Here is a 16095-nt window from a genome sequence, read left to right on the forward strand (position 1 = left end):
CCAATACAGTATTTATTATATAAATAAACAAATGGTTTTAACTACTTATGTGAGTGTAAATATAGATAGTTATAATAAAGGTTAGCTGCAAGTGTAATACAAATATTTAGATCCATTTTAACTACATTAAATACAACAGTAGAAACGTTCAGCCGTGAATGCAGTTTTAGTAAACTCTCATTAACGCTTATTTAAATAATCTACGTTAGAGGTGTTAAATGACTAGTTTCATTAGTTTTCTATGTCTACATAAACATTGTTGATTGAGAATTATAATCTAGATATTTGTACCCTCACAATAACATTAGATTAAAAAAGGCACATACAAGTTTCTCACTAATGATATTTACCGTATCATATTATTTCAAGCGAAGTTTTAAAATGCACAACACATAGATAACGAAATTTAACGAAGCACAACTGTAAAGGGTAAACTATGGATTAATTAAACAATGTCCATAAAGTTTACGGCAATACACAATTAAATAATGGACGGACACAATCAACAACCAGCCCTCTCTAAATTCAGCAGCATAAGTCCAAATTTAAAATCTCACTACAGCAAGTTAAATGCACTTTAGAAGCCAGTATACAACATTCTTTGGCTATAATTAAACAATCTTCAATAACAAGCCAATTCGAACGTGCACTGACATCAAACCGATATTAGAATGATATTGGAATCATGAATGACAGCTAACCGATATGATTCTAATATCAGTTTGATGTCAGTGCACGTTCGAATTGGCCTGTAAGTCCTTTTACTCGTGTTGTGACAGGCACTTGTTTTAATATTCAGTTTTTAACACGCAAGTCAATAATTATAGTGTTCTCTCCAATTAGCTAGACAGGCAGAGCACTAAACGCGGACACTCAACGAGGAACCTTCATAGTCTGTAAAAACAGTCCAATAAGTATAGGTCTTTACCCCCACTCACTGGCAGGCCCTTCTGAAGGGGACGGCTGCGGGTTCACAGCTTCACCTGTCCTCTCATCCAACTCGCCTGGCAAATAATCTTTCCAACTCCTAAACAGATATCTCGTAAATTTCCGGAGTTGCCTGAACTTGCAATATGTGGCGCCTTCCGCTGACTGCAGTTGCTGGGTTTGAATCAAAAAACCTTTTTCCTTAAAGGTTTGCTCCAGCTTCTCCCTCTGTAGACTTTTCCGGGATTTTCTCTTCCTCTTACTCAAGTCTTCTTTACTCGAAGCAGTCGCCGGTGCCTCGATTTTAGGCCGACTTGAGACAGAGGCTTCGGCTAACTGAGCTCGACCCTGATTGGAGTCTCTATGCAAGTAATCATAACCCTTATTCCCTTTGTTGCCTGTTCCACTGTAGTATCTGAAATTCCCTCCAGAATCTACGGAAAGCATCTTTTTTTCTTGTAAGGAGGGCTTTGATCCCCCAGTAAATTTAAATTTGCAGATGCTGACTTCTGTAGTTGGCGTCGTGGAATTAGTCTTGGTTGGTACTGGAGGAATGAAGATCGCCGACCTCTTTCGCTTGACCGGCGCCTGCACTGGTACGGGATTTGGAGATGACCTCTTCATCTTAACCAAATCGGGGTTTTTAGATTCCTCGGTTTTCTTTATTACGTTAGGGTCTAGTAACTCTGAAATTTGTTTTAAAACTAATTTATTCTTGTTATCTTCTACCGGTGGTGAAGGTTCCGTAGATATGCTTTCGCTTACACTACTCGGAGTAGATAACCTCTCTTGTTCTTCAGGTGAGAACGGCAGCTGGCCCGACGCCGCTAGCCTCTGATAGTAGAGGAGTTGCGTCTGTAGGGCTAAAGGGTGCATGTATATGCCCGCGTTAGGCCAGTACACGTAGCCGGGGAACTTTCCGTCCCCATCGGGAGTCGCCGTTGATTGAGCAGGTTCCGATAGCGTCGGGGACACGTTCCGGTTCAGCCGTGACAGGTCGGGTGAACTGCTAGCTGTAGCAGGAAGATTAGTATTCCTTTGAATTACAGATATGGCATTGGGCTGTTCTTTATCCTCCATTATTTCAGTTTCAGGTTCAGTCTTTACTTCAGGTAGTGACATATAAATATTGCCGAATTTCTTTTGAATTTGAATCTTCAGCTCGTGCAGATCTCTTATGCAAAGATTGAGAGGCTCCTCGTCGCTGTGCAAGGGACCGGCGATAGTGACGGGGGCTTCGGGCATCGGCTCGTCTGGACTGGCGAACTGTGGCGGCGTCAGAGTTTCTAATCTTTTCTTATTTTCCTGTGACAGCTTCCTTTCCAACAAGTTTGAGATTATTTTGTTCTGTAAGTCGGTTTTGGATGTACTTAATCCGTCACTTCGTAACGGTGGACACAAACTAAGCTGATTTCTCTCCACCTGAGGCGGAGGTTGTCCGGGTACAACAGTCCCGTAGTTTTCATAAATGAGATGGCAAATGTCTGCCTTCTTGGGTTTGCGGCCTCTTCTAGGCTTGGAATTATTTAGCGTCATTTCCCCCATGTACGGCAGATCTTCGTAAGTGACAATCTTACTCGGAGCGATGGCCGGATTTTTCTTCTTCTCGTCCTTTTTAGGTGCTTTAGCCATGTTTGGTACAGTTAAAGTCCCAGTCTCATTCTGAATGCCCGCTAACCTTTGCGCCCATATTTTGAAGGTTTCGTTTGTGATGTTATTGAGATCGATGGGTTCCGCTTTAGGTTTCTCCGGGTTCTTGGTTTTATTGACTTTTTGGAGGCTCTGCTCGTAGTGGTCGAGGTACTCTTGGGGAAGGGCCTGGTGGTGGAACTTGAGCTTCCATCGGTTCTTCTGGCGGCTGCGGTGCTTGGGCTTGGGCTGCTCACCCTTGTCAGCGCGCGCTTTACTCGCTGAAAGTAGCTGCTGCCGGAGTAACTCCTTATTTTCTGATGGTCTGGAAAGAAATGGTTTAATTACACTTAGGTACATACATCATTAGACATAAAGAGATGAAACGCAACAGAGGCCCTACCGCGAGTAACGAAAATCTGAATGAAATAATGGAAAATTTAAAGGGCCATTATGTACTGTAAAACGTTGTACAATACACGTGCTTAAAGGTAATTCACAACCCCTTCCCCCCCCCCCTTCGGTCGTGTTTTAATTTATCGCCACTCGTTGCAAATTTCCTACTTTTCGCACTTGTATCGTAATGTATTATTTCTGGTTGTTCTTTCCGGCTCCGTCGAACAGAAAAATAGTATAACTACACACCTCGGCCAGTAAATAAGAAACCTCAGGGTGCCTAGCCAAGATGCCAATCGTTCGCTCCGCAGCGAAAGATACGGTAATCTCTCTCTATCATTCTTCCATATTAGTGCGGCACAGACAGTTGCGTGTCATTCGCTACGGAGCGTAAACGATTGGCATCTTAGCTACGTACCCAGATAACACGTATCACTATAATAGTTGTCAGCCGAGGCGAAGCCATTTCTTACTTTACTGCCCTAGATTTGTAATATGCTATTTTTATAAAGTTATCTCGTAAGTAGGTAGGTATGCCTTCAGGCAATGTTGAGGTAATTAGTTTACCTATTGGCGGGATGAAGCGGCGCAGGCGGCGCGAGCGGCGCGGGACACACGTCAGCGCACGCCACGCGGCGCATCACTTCTGGAACAACAATTAGTTCGAAATTATAGACAACATTCAAATAAATTTACAAATAATTCCTGTGAAGTAATAAAGGCGGACTTAATTAGATATCTACCTGTCTATGAAGTCATAGGGCCAAACAAACTTGTCAAAAGGTAGATACAGATTCATCTACATTTTGAATGAAATTTATGCCCCTACAAAAATAAACCGTTATATTTTGCATGTAGTCTGATAAAAAGAGTTTATAGTACATTTCGATGCTAGTGCGGAAAGTAGGTCATTACTTCACGAGACTCGGGACGAGTGAAGAATGACATTTCCGCACGTATATCGAACGATGTTTTTTAAATACAGTTGCGAAAAAATAAGAAAAACAACAAGTAAGGAACTTTTGCAGTGAAAATTTTTGACATTATGAAGAAGTGTTTTTTAAGTATCGTTATTTGCGATTATTTGTGTGTCGTATATTTATAAAAACAATATCGAATGTTGCCTTTGGAAACTTTGCTTTTTTTTGCTTGCAGTAAGAAAAACATCCTCTTCTTTGACAGGACATTCAGACAAAGAACGGTTTTTCAATATTCAATATTAAAAAATAAACGTGTTATAATGATGAAGAGGTACCTAAGTAATAAAATATGAAATGAGTATGTATATTTTTCGTATTCTTACATTAACAGTAGGTTTTTATGTTGATAACGACGTTTAAAGGAAATTAATATTAACACTCATCAATAAGTAGTCATGATTTGGAACAAGTATAAATTTAAAAAAATTGGAAAAGTAAAAAGCACTAGTTCGCGAAAACCAACTTTCCGCGCGCTAAACAGCTACGTAAAGTAGCACTTTTTGAGCAACTGTATTAAAAAATACATTAAAAGCTGCATATAGAGCGGCAACCACTAATAAGTTTTTATTTTCCAAGAATTATTAAACCGGATTTTTATAATTTAAGTAAATTGAAATTAAGACACATTTAATAATAGGCCTTTTAAACTAATTTTAATTGACTAAGTTATAAACAAACCTAACTAAAGGGCACAGCTTAATTTAGTTAGTTTCCAAATGCTAGAATGATTGACAGCCCTGATTCCGCGCAGAGCAAAAGAGGTAAAAAGAAGCGAGTTCTCGCGAGGTAACCCGAGCGCGCCCGAAATACGCGCGCCGCGAAAGGCGCGTCCCAAAATAAAGGATGATACCAATTTCGCAACGCTTGAGCAAAATAGACTCTCCTTTTACGGCAACAACGAGTATACTCTTAGTATATGAGTATACTCCAGTTACTTTTGTACTTCAGCCGTACTGTAATTCAGCCTTGGCTAGGGTCTCTAGCTCCTTTTCCAAAATGAGTATGGGTATAGGTACGAGAGCACCTAGCTGGGTCTGATCTAAGGAGATCAGGGTCTGATCCCGTATCCTATGTTATCTCTTGGTCCCTATTATCCAGACGAGTGCTAAATGAAAATATATTTTGGGCATATATTTCTAGATAGCAACGGGTTGTCAATTTCATTTGGCATAATAACAGCAACCAAGAATCATGGAAATAATGGTTTCAAAGAAACATATATGTTAATATGATGTTTAAAAAAAACCGGACAAGTGCGAGTCGGACTCACCCGCCGAGGGTTCCGTACTTTTTAGTACCTATTTGTTGTTATAGCGGCAACAGAAATACATCATCTGTGAAAATTTCAACTGTCTAGCTATCGCGGTTCATGAGATACAGCCTGGTGACAGACAGACGGACAGCGGAGTTTTAGTAATAGGGTCCTGTTTTTACCCTTTGGGTATGGAACCCTAAAAATGGCCCAATTTCAATATAAACGTCAGGGTTATTAATATTTTCAATAAAATAAAAGTGCAAAATACTCCAATCGGCCATTTTGACTGAAACACCAATCAGAAGCGAGCCAAACCGTGACGTTACCATTCCATGATTTTTCTTTTAGCAGCATATAAATACAACCTCATTGACCGTAATCCATACGTCCTCGCCAAACAGTTTGAATGTATATTACACGATATAAAGTAAATATTTATTTGTTATTATATAAATAAAATGCTAAATAATACGATATTTCACCAAAATACTTTTAATTATTTTGCTAAATATGTATCATTATAGTATCACATAATATAATATCATTGCCATGTTGGCTGTCGTAAACAGAAAAAAAAAAAAAAAAAAACCTGCGCCCGGTATTTTCACTCCAAACTTTAAATATGTAATTCATCTTAAATTGCAACCGTGTGAGAGTTTTTCGATAAAATGAGTTATTGTGATTAATTTTTGTAATTATCGTAATATACTTTTCACCTCAACAGCTCGTACAAGGGTACTTTGTTACATAAAAACAGTGAGCAAAATCGCATTTTGCTCACTGAGTGAGACAAGATGACATTCAAGTGACCTTTATATTCAAATGTCATTTCAACATACGGGGTCTGATACAAGTTCTAAATACAAAAAAAAAGTTATCGATTGAAGTGTCAATTGATGTTCGTTTTACTGAAATTTATTACGTTTTGTTTTTGTGTTTTATTGCAGTAATTAAACTAAATTGTTAGAATATCTTAAGAAAACATGAGTGAATAAGTAAGTGATGAAGAAGGATTACATTTTTCAGGTTGTCTAATATGTTCTCACTGCTGAAGTGAAAAGTTGTGTGTATTACACGAGTGTCGGCGTATGGCTCAAACGAGTCAAACGTATTCTCACCCGACGAAATATTGTGAGGAGGAGTCTATTGTAATATCTAAACAAATTAAAACACTAAGTTATCAAAAAACAAACATACCTACCCTACTTAGGTACCTATTTAATGTGTAGATATAAAATATCAGTAAATAATGTTCTAAACAAAGTCCATTGAGAATTGAATTGACCGACAGCTGGGCTATCTTACCGAGTCGCTAATAAAGCGCCATAGTAAACACAATGAGTCACGCGCACGCCGGTATATATTATTTACACATCGCTATATATAAACGAAGATGGCTTACTTCTATGCTAATACGCATCTAATAAGGGAAAAAATTACATTTAATATAGCGCCAATGTATAACTATAAATCACTACACCAGTCACTACACAAAGTCCCCCGCCGCGTCTGTCTGTCTGTATGTAAGCTCGCGATGTATGTATGCTATGTATGCTCGCGATAGTCGCGATAAACTTAAAAAGTACTGAACGGATTTTCATGCGATTTTTACCTATTACCTTATATAGTGATTCTTGAGGTAGATTTAGGTGTATAATTTGTTAAGGTTTTGTATAACCCGTACGAAGCCGGGGCGGGTCGCTAGTTTGTTATAAGAACAACGAGGTCCATTCGAATGATCAACTATAGGTAGATAGGCAACGTTCAAAATCGTTCACACGGCTAGACGGCTTTCCCGCATAGACGCCGTGTGAACCATTTTGAACGTTGCCATTCAAATTTTGCTGTCACTACGGTATTCGATAAAATTCCGTATTCCGGAAAAATAAACGCCGTGTGAACCTACCCATAGTCCTTATTTCCTTTAACCGGTTGTCTGCACATACATAATAAATCTTATAAATATAGTAATTACTTTTATAAGTAACCCAGTTTTACCCTACTCTAAGAAAAAAATGTCTGTAGTATACAGAATCAAAAATAGTCCGTTTTCTAGCCATAATAATATAAGTCCAGTAACGTGAAACCCATTCAATAGAATCTTATTCGAGTTTTTCTTGACTTGTGAAAAATAAAGAAGCTTCCTACAATTCTGTTTTGTGCTTTGAATCATGAACTACAGGTAATCTCTAGTAATGCAACCCATGCGACATGGGACTATTTGGGATTTATACAATACATGCGCAGTGGAAGCGGGCTGGGCTGGGCCCATGATCTGATAGGATATATCGTTAAAGGAAAATATGAAATATTACTTAACGAATACTATAATTATTAATTATGGGCAAAGCACCTGACCATTCATAATTTTCAAACTTTTGATTTTATCCGCGTTTACACGGATACCTACTAAATAGCTACGTCAAAGATGGGCGATCGCCGGATGGGTGGGTCGCCGAAGATGGGCGATCTGCGGAAATAATTCGTGTAGTTTTGAAAATTGGTACAGTTATACCTTGTGGTGTACAGATGAACATACTAAAAGTCCGCGGGGGTGGGGGGTTAGCTAAGGGTGTAGAGGGCGGTTGAAGGTACCTTTTTTCAGATTTTTGCTCATATCTCGAATATCTGTACGAATAGCATTATAATTACTTCGGACAAAAGATTTTAGACCTAAACCTCCTAATGAATGATTAATATAAATAAACGAGGTATATGAATCTCTGGTGCATATGTTGGTATTCCACCTGTCCAATTTTATTTTCCAATATGTGTATTTGCGTCTCACATTTTGCTTAGTGAGAAAGTGAGACGCAATGCACATTGGACCAAGAAATTGGACAGGTTGGTACCTTACTAATGTTACTATAACATATTACACATGCGGGCAACCCAGCAGTGACGTCACGAGACGCAGTCTGGCGTACCGCCAAGTGTACCGCGTCACCGGGTGCGCCTGTCACGGGAGATTTAACCTTATTCCCGTTACGTAATACACATTTTAATTGGGCCGTTCTACGAGTGTAAACACTGCTATGTGGGTAAAAGGAGTGGATATTTTGGGTTTATTGAATCTTGGAAACTTGTGAAAGTATGCCGGTAAAACGCGTGCCAGTTTACTTTTGTCAAAGATAGATATAACTCCGTAATAGATGGATACAGTCTAAGGAAAAAACGTGCCTCGAAAATCAAGAAAATTTGATTCTCGTTCAGAGGGCGCTACTAGTTTTGGCCTACAGTCGTATAGATGGCGTTGACGGTTTCGTTTGTTATTTAACAATTTTAACGCATATCAGTGAAAGAACATGGGTCAAAATCATAAAAATAATTAATACAAATAAAAAAATCATTTATCTATATTTAAATACATTCTATCGTATTTTTATAAATGTTCATTTTTAGTTTTAAAGTGTGTCGACAGATGGCAGTGAATTTACTGGGGTTACAAAATTTACTATGACAGTAACACTCTAGTATCAGTTACTCTATGCTTTTGTGTTCATTTTCAGATGATTGTTTCTTTGATGAGGAAATATACTCGTCCGTTAACTTTGCCACAATTAGTTTTAGTCAATTTTAAATAACTAACGTGTAGAGATCATTTTTATAGTTGTAATAAAGGTGTAGAGTCGGACCAAGTTAATTATGCATGGCAGTATTAGCATTTGCAGCATAAAAGTGTAGAAAAAGTCATAAATTTGGTTTCTTAAATGCGATAACTTAACCTTTGATAAAGTTAACTGGAGAAAAATGATGAGCATCTTGAAAGAAGTAGGAGTAGACTATAGAGATAGAAGAATAATCTACCAACTTTACAAGGAGCAGGAGGCGTTGATGGAAGTGGGAGAGGAAATTGGGAATGCAAGGATTAGACAAGGAGTACGACAGGGGTGTCCACTTTCACCTTTAATATTTAATATATACATAGAATACGCTATACGAAAAATTGTTGAAGCAGACAAGGGAGGGGTAAAATTCAATGGGGAGAAAATACATTTTATACGATTTGCAGACGACATCGCGGCGTTTGCAGAAACTTCAGCTCAACTAGAACATCTAATGTTGACAATGGACACAGGCTTAAAGATAAACATAAAGAAAACTAAGACCCTTACAACTTCAAAACGCAAAACTAATCATCCTCCAATAGTTCTCAACAGCATCCCAATTCAGCAGGTTGTAAGTTTCAAATATAGGTAGCTTAATTACCAGGGACTCCAGGTGCACACCAGACATCGTTGCAAGGATTGCTATGGCAAAAAAAGCTTTCAACCAGAAGAAACAATTGTTGAAATCCCGTTTATCATGCAGAAGCAAGAAGCTACTGATTAAGGTGTACATCTGGATAATAACCCTTTATGGAAGTGAAACGTGGACAATGACCCTGAGAGATAGAAAGAGAATGGAAGCATTTGAAATGTGGTGCTGGAGGCGAATGGAAGGCATTAGTTGGAGAGACAGGATAACGAATGAGGAGGTGCTAAGAAGAGTGAGTGAAAGAAGAGCTATTCTGAACACTATTGCAAATAGACGCGGGAAAATGATTGGACACTTGATACGACACGACTACTTCTTTAAAACTATCCTGTAGGGGCGGATAGGAAGGAAGCGGGGTAGAGGAAAACCCAGACGCAGCTTTTTAGATCAAGTGAAAGAAAAAGTAGGGGTCGTTACGTATCAAAAAGTCAAAGAGCTGGCGCGGGATAGGGAAAGCTGGAAGATACTCCACCGACAAGAAAATAACTCTTAAGTTAATGATGATGAATTGATGATGAAATGCGATAACAAATATTAAGGGGTCCACTGACAGGCTGATATCGCCCGGCGGACTGTTATCAGTCCGCCGGGCGATATCAGCCTGTCAGTTAGAACAAAAATTTGACAGCTCCGAACAACTGACAGGCCGATATCGTCCGGGGGACTGGTAATCAGTGGGCCCTTTTATATTTCTAGCAGGCAGGTACCACCTATTAGTGTTTCAAGGTATATTGTACGTAGGTACCTACAAATCCTACAATATACAAGCTCATGCGCAAAGCTGTTGTTTACTGCATTGTGGGTGCAAATATGAGATGACACATATTTTGGCAACTGACACAAATCCAAAACAAAGCGTATACGGTTTTATTTTCTTATAAATTATACATGAATGTTAATATTGGCTTTATTAGGAGCATTGAAGAATGAATCATGAGCGCGTAGGAGCAATATTAATGGTGTCTTACAAAGCGAAACGCCCTGTAAGGATGTGTAACATTATGCTGGCATAATCCTATTAACATTAAGTATACTTCTATTATCATTTACTTATACTTGTATTATCATTTAGATCTGCTTTTCATATTATGCCGTAATATCTTTTAACCACAATGTTTTATGGTTTAGTTAGCATAACTAAAAACCTAAAAGGTATGGTATACCTACCAAATTATTGACCTGTAACGTCTATGGCTAATGGCATGCGACTTGCTGCAATATCTGTGTGAATAGAAATACCAAATAAATACCCACCTACTACCAAATAGTAGTATAGTTGTATCAAAACAAGTAAGAATAGAAAATGTCTACAGCAGCATGTAGACATTTTCTGTAGTGAATATTATGAAACACGTATTAAACCAACGACAACGACGACAAATGACAACGTTAGAGTTAGTGCTATAAATTTATATTTATATGTATTTACAGTATTCATTCAGTTTCCTGGGAATGTCAAGAAGCCTATCGGGATACAAGTAGACATTATATTTCTTTTATATAAAGTAGGTGTCGATCAATAAGATTCAAAATCTTTCTTTCATCTGCGACCGTGGCCTGGCAAACACTATCTTCTAATACTTATTTTAAAAAAATACATTTCGGCTGATCATGTCGATGTTCAACGGGACAGTTACCTAACCTTTCACGATTTCAGTTTTGGTGCCTTAAAAAAGTTAAGAATGTGGTAAACTGAAGAATGTATTCCAAGCCAATATACCTAAATCTGTAAATCACTAAAGACCAAAGTATAAGTAATAAAATATGTATTGCCACTATTGCCCGCCATGACCTACGCTTGCTAAACGTTACGTTACGCTATTGTAATAACGATCTGCCGAATGAAGAGACTTAAAGTCACCCAATGAGCTAATCGAGCTATGGAACGCAGTATGCTCGGTATAACTATCTCTCTGCTATACAATCCGAAATGAGATCCGGCGAAGGACCAAAGTAGTAGGTATCGGTCGACGCAACTCTGAAATGGGCCTGGGCCGGCGGGCACGTATGTCGCCGATGTCATGGGAGGTGGAGCAAGTAGGTAGGTCCTATAGCGTGGAGGCCTCGTTCTAAAAGACCGGATCACAGACCTCCAACCAGATGGGAGGAGGACATCAAAAATATTGCTGGCCCACTCTGGCGGAGGCGGGCTGCTTGGAGGAAGATTGGAAGCATATGCCCAACAGTGGGTGTATACTCGCTGACGAAGAAGTAAAAGTTATTTAGTGTGACCTACGTATGTACTTGCATTCACCTTGCAAACTATGGCTAAGGTCTATACTCATTCATTATGGAAGGCACTCATTTCAGTCAAAACTGAAATTATGCTTTTCAGCCGAGCTACACACTCTACTTTTCACTTTGATTACGAGGAAATTTAATAATATTCAAGAGACAAATTTTCGAAATCAGTAATTTCTCATTGTTAGCTGCATTTACAAATCAGGGAAGAAAATCATTATCAGTAGTAATTAGTGATGTGGCGTTGGAAATTTTCCCTTCCCGGAATCAATGGCAAGTCCGATTAAAGTTTCCCATTCTGCCTTTACCACTTCTTCCAATCTAGGCCTGACAGTTAGTACGTTGCAAGAAACTATGCCAGCTCCAGTTTGTTTATTTAGCACCTCCCGACTAACGAGACAGAGCCACCAACATGTGGCAACATCTAGCGATAATAAGCCGTATGTCAATGGGGTAACAACACAGACCACTAACAACCACGGATCATTAGTACCTTGGTACATGTAAGTAGTTGGCAAATAAACATAGCGGCTCTTTACCCTTATGTGAGAGGTGTCAAATGTTCACTGACCAAATAGCAAACCGCATTCTATTTGTTTTGAGCATTGGCAAATCCTTTATGGAAACAGTTTCTTCGTAGTATTGTTATAAGCTTAAGTTAGTAATGCATGTGTTACAACGTCGAGATGAGTAATAAATATAATTTAAATTAATTTCAACCATTACTTTGCTTACACGTAAGTACATTAAGATAAATCAGTCTGAAGTAAGAACAAAATATAATAATGTATAGTAATTCTCTGACTAGAATACGACCAACCGGCCTATGGCTCTACTCTCGCGCTACGTAGAACTTAAAATTATTGTAGGTTTTGCTAACGATGGCCTCAGTCCTCTATTAACCTACCACTATACCGTAGGTAACAGCCTATGTTAAGTTCCTAAGTATATGATTATAATGTAGGTAACTAAAACCACGTAAATAGGAGTTCCAGTTGACAAAATAGAGTGCTCCCTTCATTAGCACTAGGGAATGCAATCCCGCATGAAGAATTCAATCACGGTATTTAGCGGGATTGTCAGTCTCAGTCCCGCGGGATCCCGGTATTTGCGGGATCCCGCAAGACAATTTAACAATTTTTATTTTACTAAATTTGAAGGTTTAAAATAAAAAGTAAACAAAATTTAGAAATTGTTTATTATGGGCGGATTGGGCGGTAAACAAAAATGTACGAACGAGAGTGAACTGAAGGCCTAATTAGTCTAATTACACGATTTCGTAATTCCTGTACCGAGGCACGCCCAATGTTCCTCACAAGTCTCAACACACTTGTGAGAAAAAAAGAGGGAAAAAATAAAACTTCTGCTTAATTTCGGTACGTACATACTCTCGGTACGTACCCTAGGTCCAAATTTAGGATTTACGAACCGCATCACCTAGCAAGTGTGACGTAAAAATACACTAAAACCCCAGGTCGAAATACACTACAACCCCAGGTCGAAATTTACGATTTACGGACCGCATCGCCTACGTGTATAGGTAACCTTTTACGAGCAAGTGAGATGAAAAATTATTTATTTAACTTCTTAAAGACAATACTGGTATAAAATACGCCTCATAGTTTTATTATTGTTTGACACAACATGCATTTAGAACTGCGAATCTTCCGCCTTCAAAAAATACTTTCACACACAGCGTAAATTTCTTAGTAGGTACTGTTGCTGTACTGCCAGTACTTGGAAACTCTTTATACACCGTCTCCAACATACTTAACAGTACATACAAGCAAAAATATTTATTCATTTAAATAAATGTTTATTTTTGAATATTGAATCAAAACAAATATTACTCAATTCACAAGATAGCAAAAAATAGACAAATTTGGGCGAAATTCTCTTCCGTGTCCCTTCCCCCTTCCTCCACACTCCACAGATGCATCTAGGCTCCGTAAAGAACTTTCGCCAGTAGTAGACTTAGTAACACGTAAGAACCACGTCACTCCTCACTCCCGCAAATCCCGCGGGATCCCGCTTAATTTACGTGCGGGATCCCGGTATTTCGGGATCCTGGTATCCCGGTATTGCATTCCCTAATTAGCCCCCTAACTACCCCCTAAACAGTAATCAAGAAATAATTATCCGTGTGTAAAGATTAGTCTATCTAACTTTCGAAAAAAATAAATGTACAAGCACCTATATACTTATAAAAACCTCTTTGTGCAGACACCCTCCAGCATTAACCTGCGGTGCCGATATATCCGTCATTGGCGTCCAAAAGGTTAAGATGAAAATATGAGATTCGTGTTATCAAGGTTCCACAATCTTCCACATAGATTGAATTGGGAATTGTATAGTGATAAAATCCAGTACAATTGTTTACTTATGCATGTTTTGTATGAATTATCCATATATTGTATAGTGTTGTATTAGTAATTAAATAAGATTGTTTTGACAGCTGACGTAGTAGTATTATGTTATGCACCTGAGTCAGTAGGCGTCATCAGCGATGCAGGACATGACTCCTGCCGTCATGAACTATAACCAAGGTCATCTACCGTCATATACCTAACCAATACAAAGCTATTAAAACATACAGGTAGTTTTATGGTTCATTGCAAAATATGTACAAGTAGTTATGTACCTATATGTTTTTTTTTTTATCTAACGCATATAAAGAATCATCTTTAACATCGTGATTTTACACATCCGTTTCCTATTTTTGTACAAGTTTAGAAATCATAAATCGGGTTATTTAAATTATTTACAAGGGACTTTTATTGAAGAAACATGTGTATTTTCTTCTTAAAGTGTCCTTAACAGTAATTACACAGTGACTATTTCTTCGGAGACCGATTCTTATTAAAATTGTTTGTTCTGAAAGTGATGAGTTTAATCTGTAAAATTGTCACCTTTGACAGCTGACAGATCAAATCGAACTCCCGGTTTAGTTTCAGCCATTCTAATTGTGGAAAAACCAATTAGTCTACTATAATGTTTTTATGGCATGTCTTGTGCTAAATATCTTACATAATGATTATCTTAACATTTATGTTAACTAAGGGCAACTTGCACCATTCACTAACCCGGGGTTAACCGGTTAAACCTAGAGTTACCATGGTTACGAGTACAATTTGACACTGGGTTAACCGGTTAAACCTGGAGTTACCATGGTTACCAGTACAATTTGACACTGGGTTAACGGTTTAACGGTGCAAGAAACGATAATTTCGATTAATAATTAGTAGGTTAGAACCAGGTCAAGAGACGCGTCGGTGCAACCATCGTGGGACCAAACGAGAGGTGCAATTGTACACGAACACGATCAAATTACATTACCTACCTTGTTGTTGTGTACTAAGTAGCCGCCTAACTTTACTATGATAATATTGATAATTCTTCGCACACAATCAATTAAATAATGCTGCCCTGCGTTGACAAAATCAATTTTTTTATTGCGATAAACTAGATAACGATAACTAAGTATTAGGTTTATTTTAGCCAATTCCTGTTATATAGAAATAAATAAAAAAATATCTTAAAAGTTAGTCTGTTAAATTACGAAGATAATTTAATAACAAGCACTTATTTCAATATTATTGTGTTTATGTTTTTTTTTAATTAATTTACTGAATGACGACGATTGATCAAGCAATGACATCTACGTCACAGTAAAAACAGTGTTTAAAATATTTACCTCCGCCTTCGGGCAGCATTTGTGACATCCAAATCCAGTTAGAATGCACTATCAGTACTATCACACAGCATTGCACTCGCGGCACCCGCGCTCCGACTGCGCGCGAAGAGGTTATGCAAAAGCGCGTCGTTATCAACAGCCGGAGGTCGGCACTCTAATCTAAATACAGACATCTCGGCCCGAACCAAAATCGCTCGTATTACTTTCAGTTTTCATGCGAACATACGGCCTAAAATTAGAGACGGCTCGCTACGAAAATAAATGCGTTTTTACGTGTTTTTCGTGGATGCGGCCGCTTGCCAGCGCGGCGGGGGTAACTCGAGATTCGTGCCGTATTTGGCAGGCGCGCACGGTTTTGGGTATTTAGTTTCTTGCGCTGAATTTAGCGCTTCCGCTGCGCATACGATGCGCGCGGCGCGCATGCGGGCGCGTACAGACTGCCGCCTTATATGGCACTAGTGAGTTCGCGGAAGCGGTTCCGCTATGCCCCTTGATTCAGTATCAACTGACAATAAATTATTTACAATACTTCGCGAAATTGACCATGACTATATTTATTATTACAGAAGACATCATTAAAATAATAATTTAAGATTTACATACCTACAAGGAAAAAATAAATCATAATTTTGAATAACTGATTTGCAAGACCGAAGTGATCCGTGAACAATGTTTTGTACGGAACACTAAAAATAAAAAATTGATATTGAAAAACC

General features: G+C 38.4%; 1 protein-coding gene across 1 annotated transcript; it reads right to left on the reverse strand.

The window, feature by feature from the left end:
• Positions 1–741: 741 nt before the first annotated feature.
• Positions 742–15858, reverse strand: LOC134745888 (uncharacterized). Its single transcript, XM_063679992.1, has 3 exons — positions 15380–15858; positions 3520–3598; positions 742–2881 (listed from the first exon to the last, which is right to left on the reverse strand). The coding sequence occupies exons 1-3, from the start codon at positions 15405–15407 to the stop codon at positions 925–927; spliced, it is 2064 nt and encodes a 687-aa protein (XP_063536062.1). The 5' UTR covers positions 15408–15858; the 3' UTR covers positions 742–924.
• Positions 15859–16095: the final 237 nt, after the last annotated feature.

Source organism: Cydia strobilella, chromosome 1 (assembly GCF_947568885.1).
Source record: "Cydia strobilella chromosome 1, ilCydStro3.1, whole genome shotgun sequence".
NCBI classification, from domain to species: domain Eukaryota; kingdom Metazoa; phylum Arthropoda; class Insecta; order Lepidoptera; family Tortricidae; genus Cydia; species Cydia strobilella.

Excerpts from the sequence above, each read along its gene's own strand:
- LOC134745888 (XM_063679992.1), bottom strand. The coding sequence starts at position 15,407 with ATGTCACAAATGCTGCCCGAAGGCGGAG. Across the intron at positions 3,599-15,379 it reads AATGCTGCCCGAAGGCGGAG|AAGTGATGCGCCGCGTGGCG; the intron begins GTAAATATTTTA and ends TTGTTGTTCCAG. Across the intron at positions 2,882-3,519 it reads CCGCTTCATCCCGCCAATAG|ACCATCAGAAAATAAGGAGT; the intron begins GTAAACTAATTA and ends ATTTCTTTCCAG.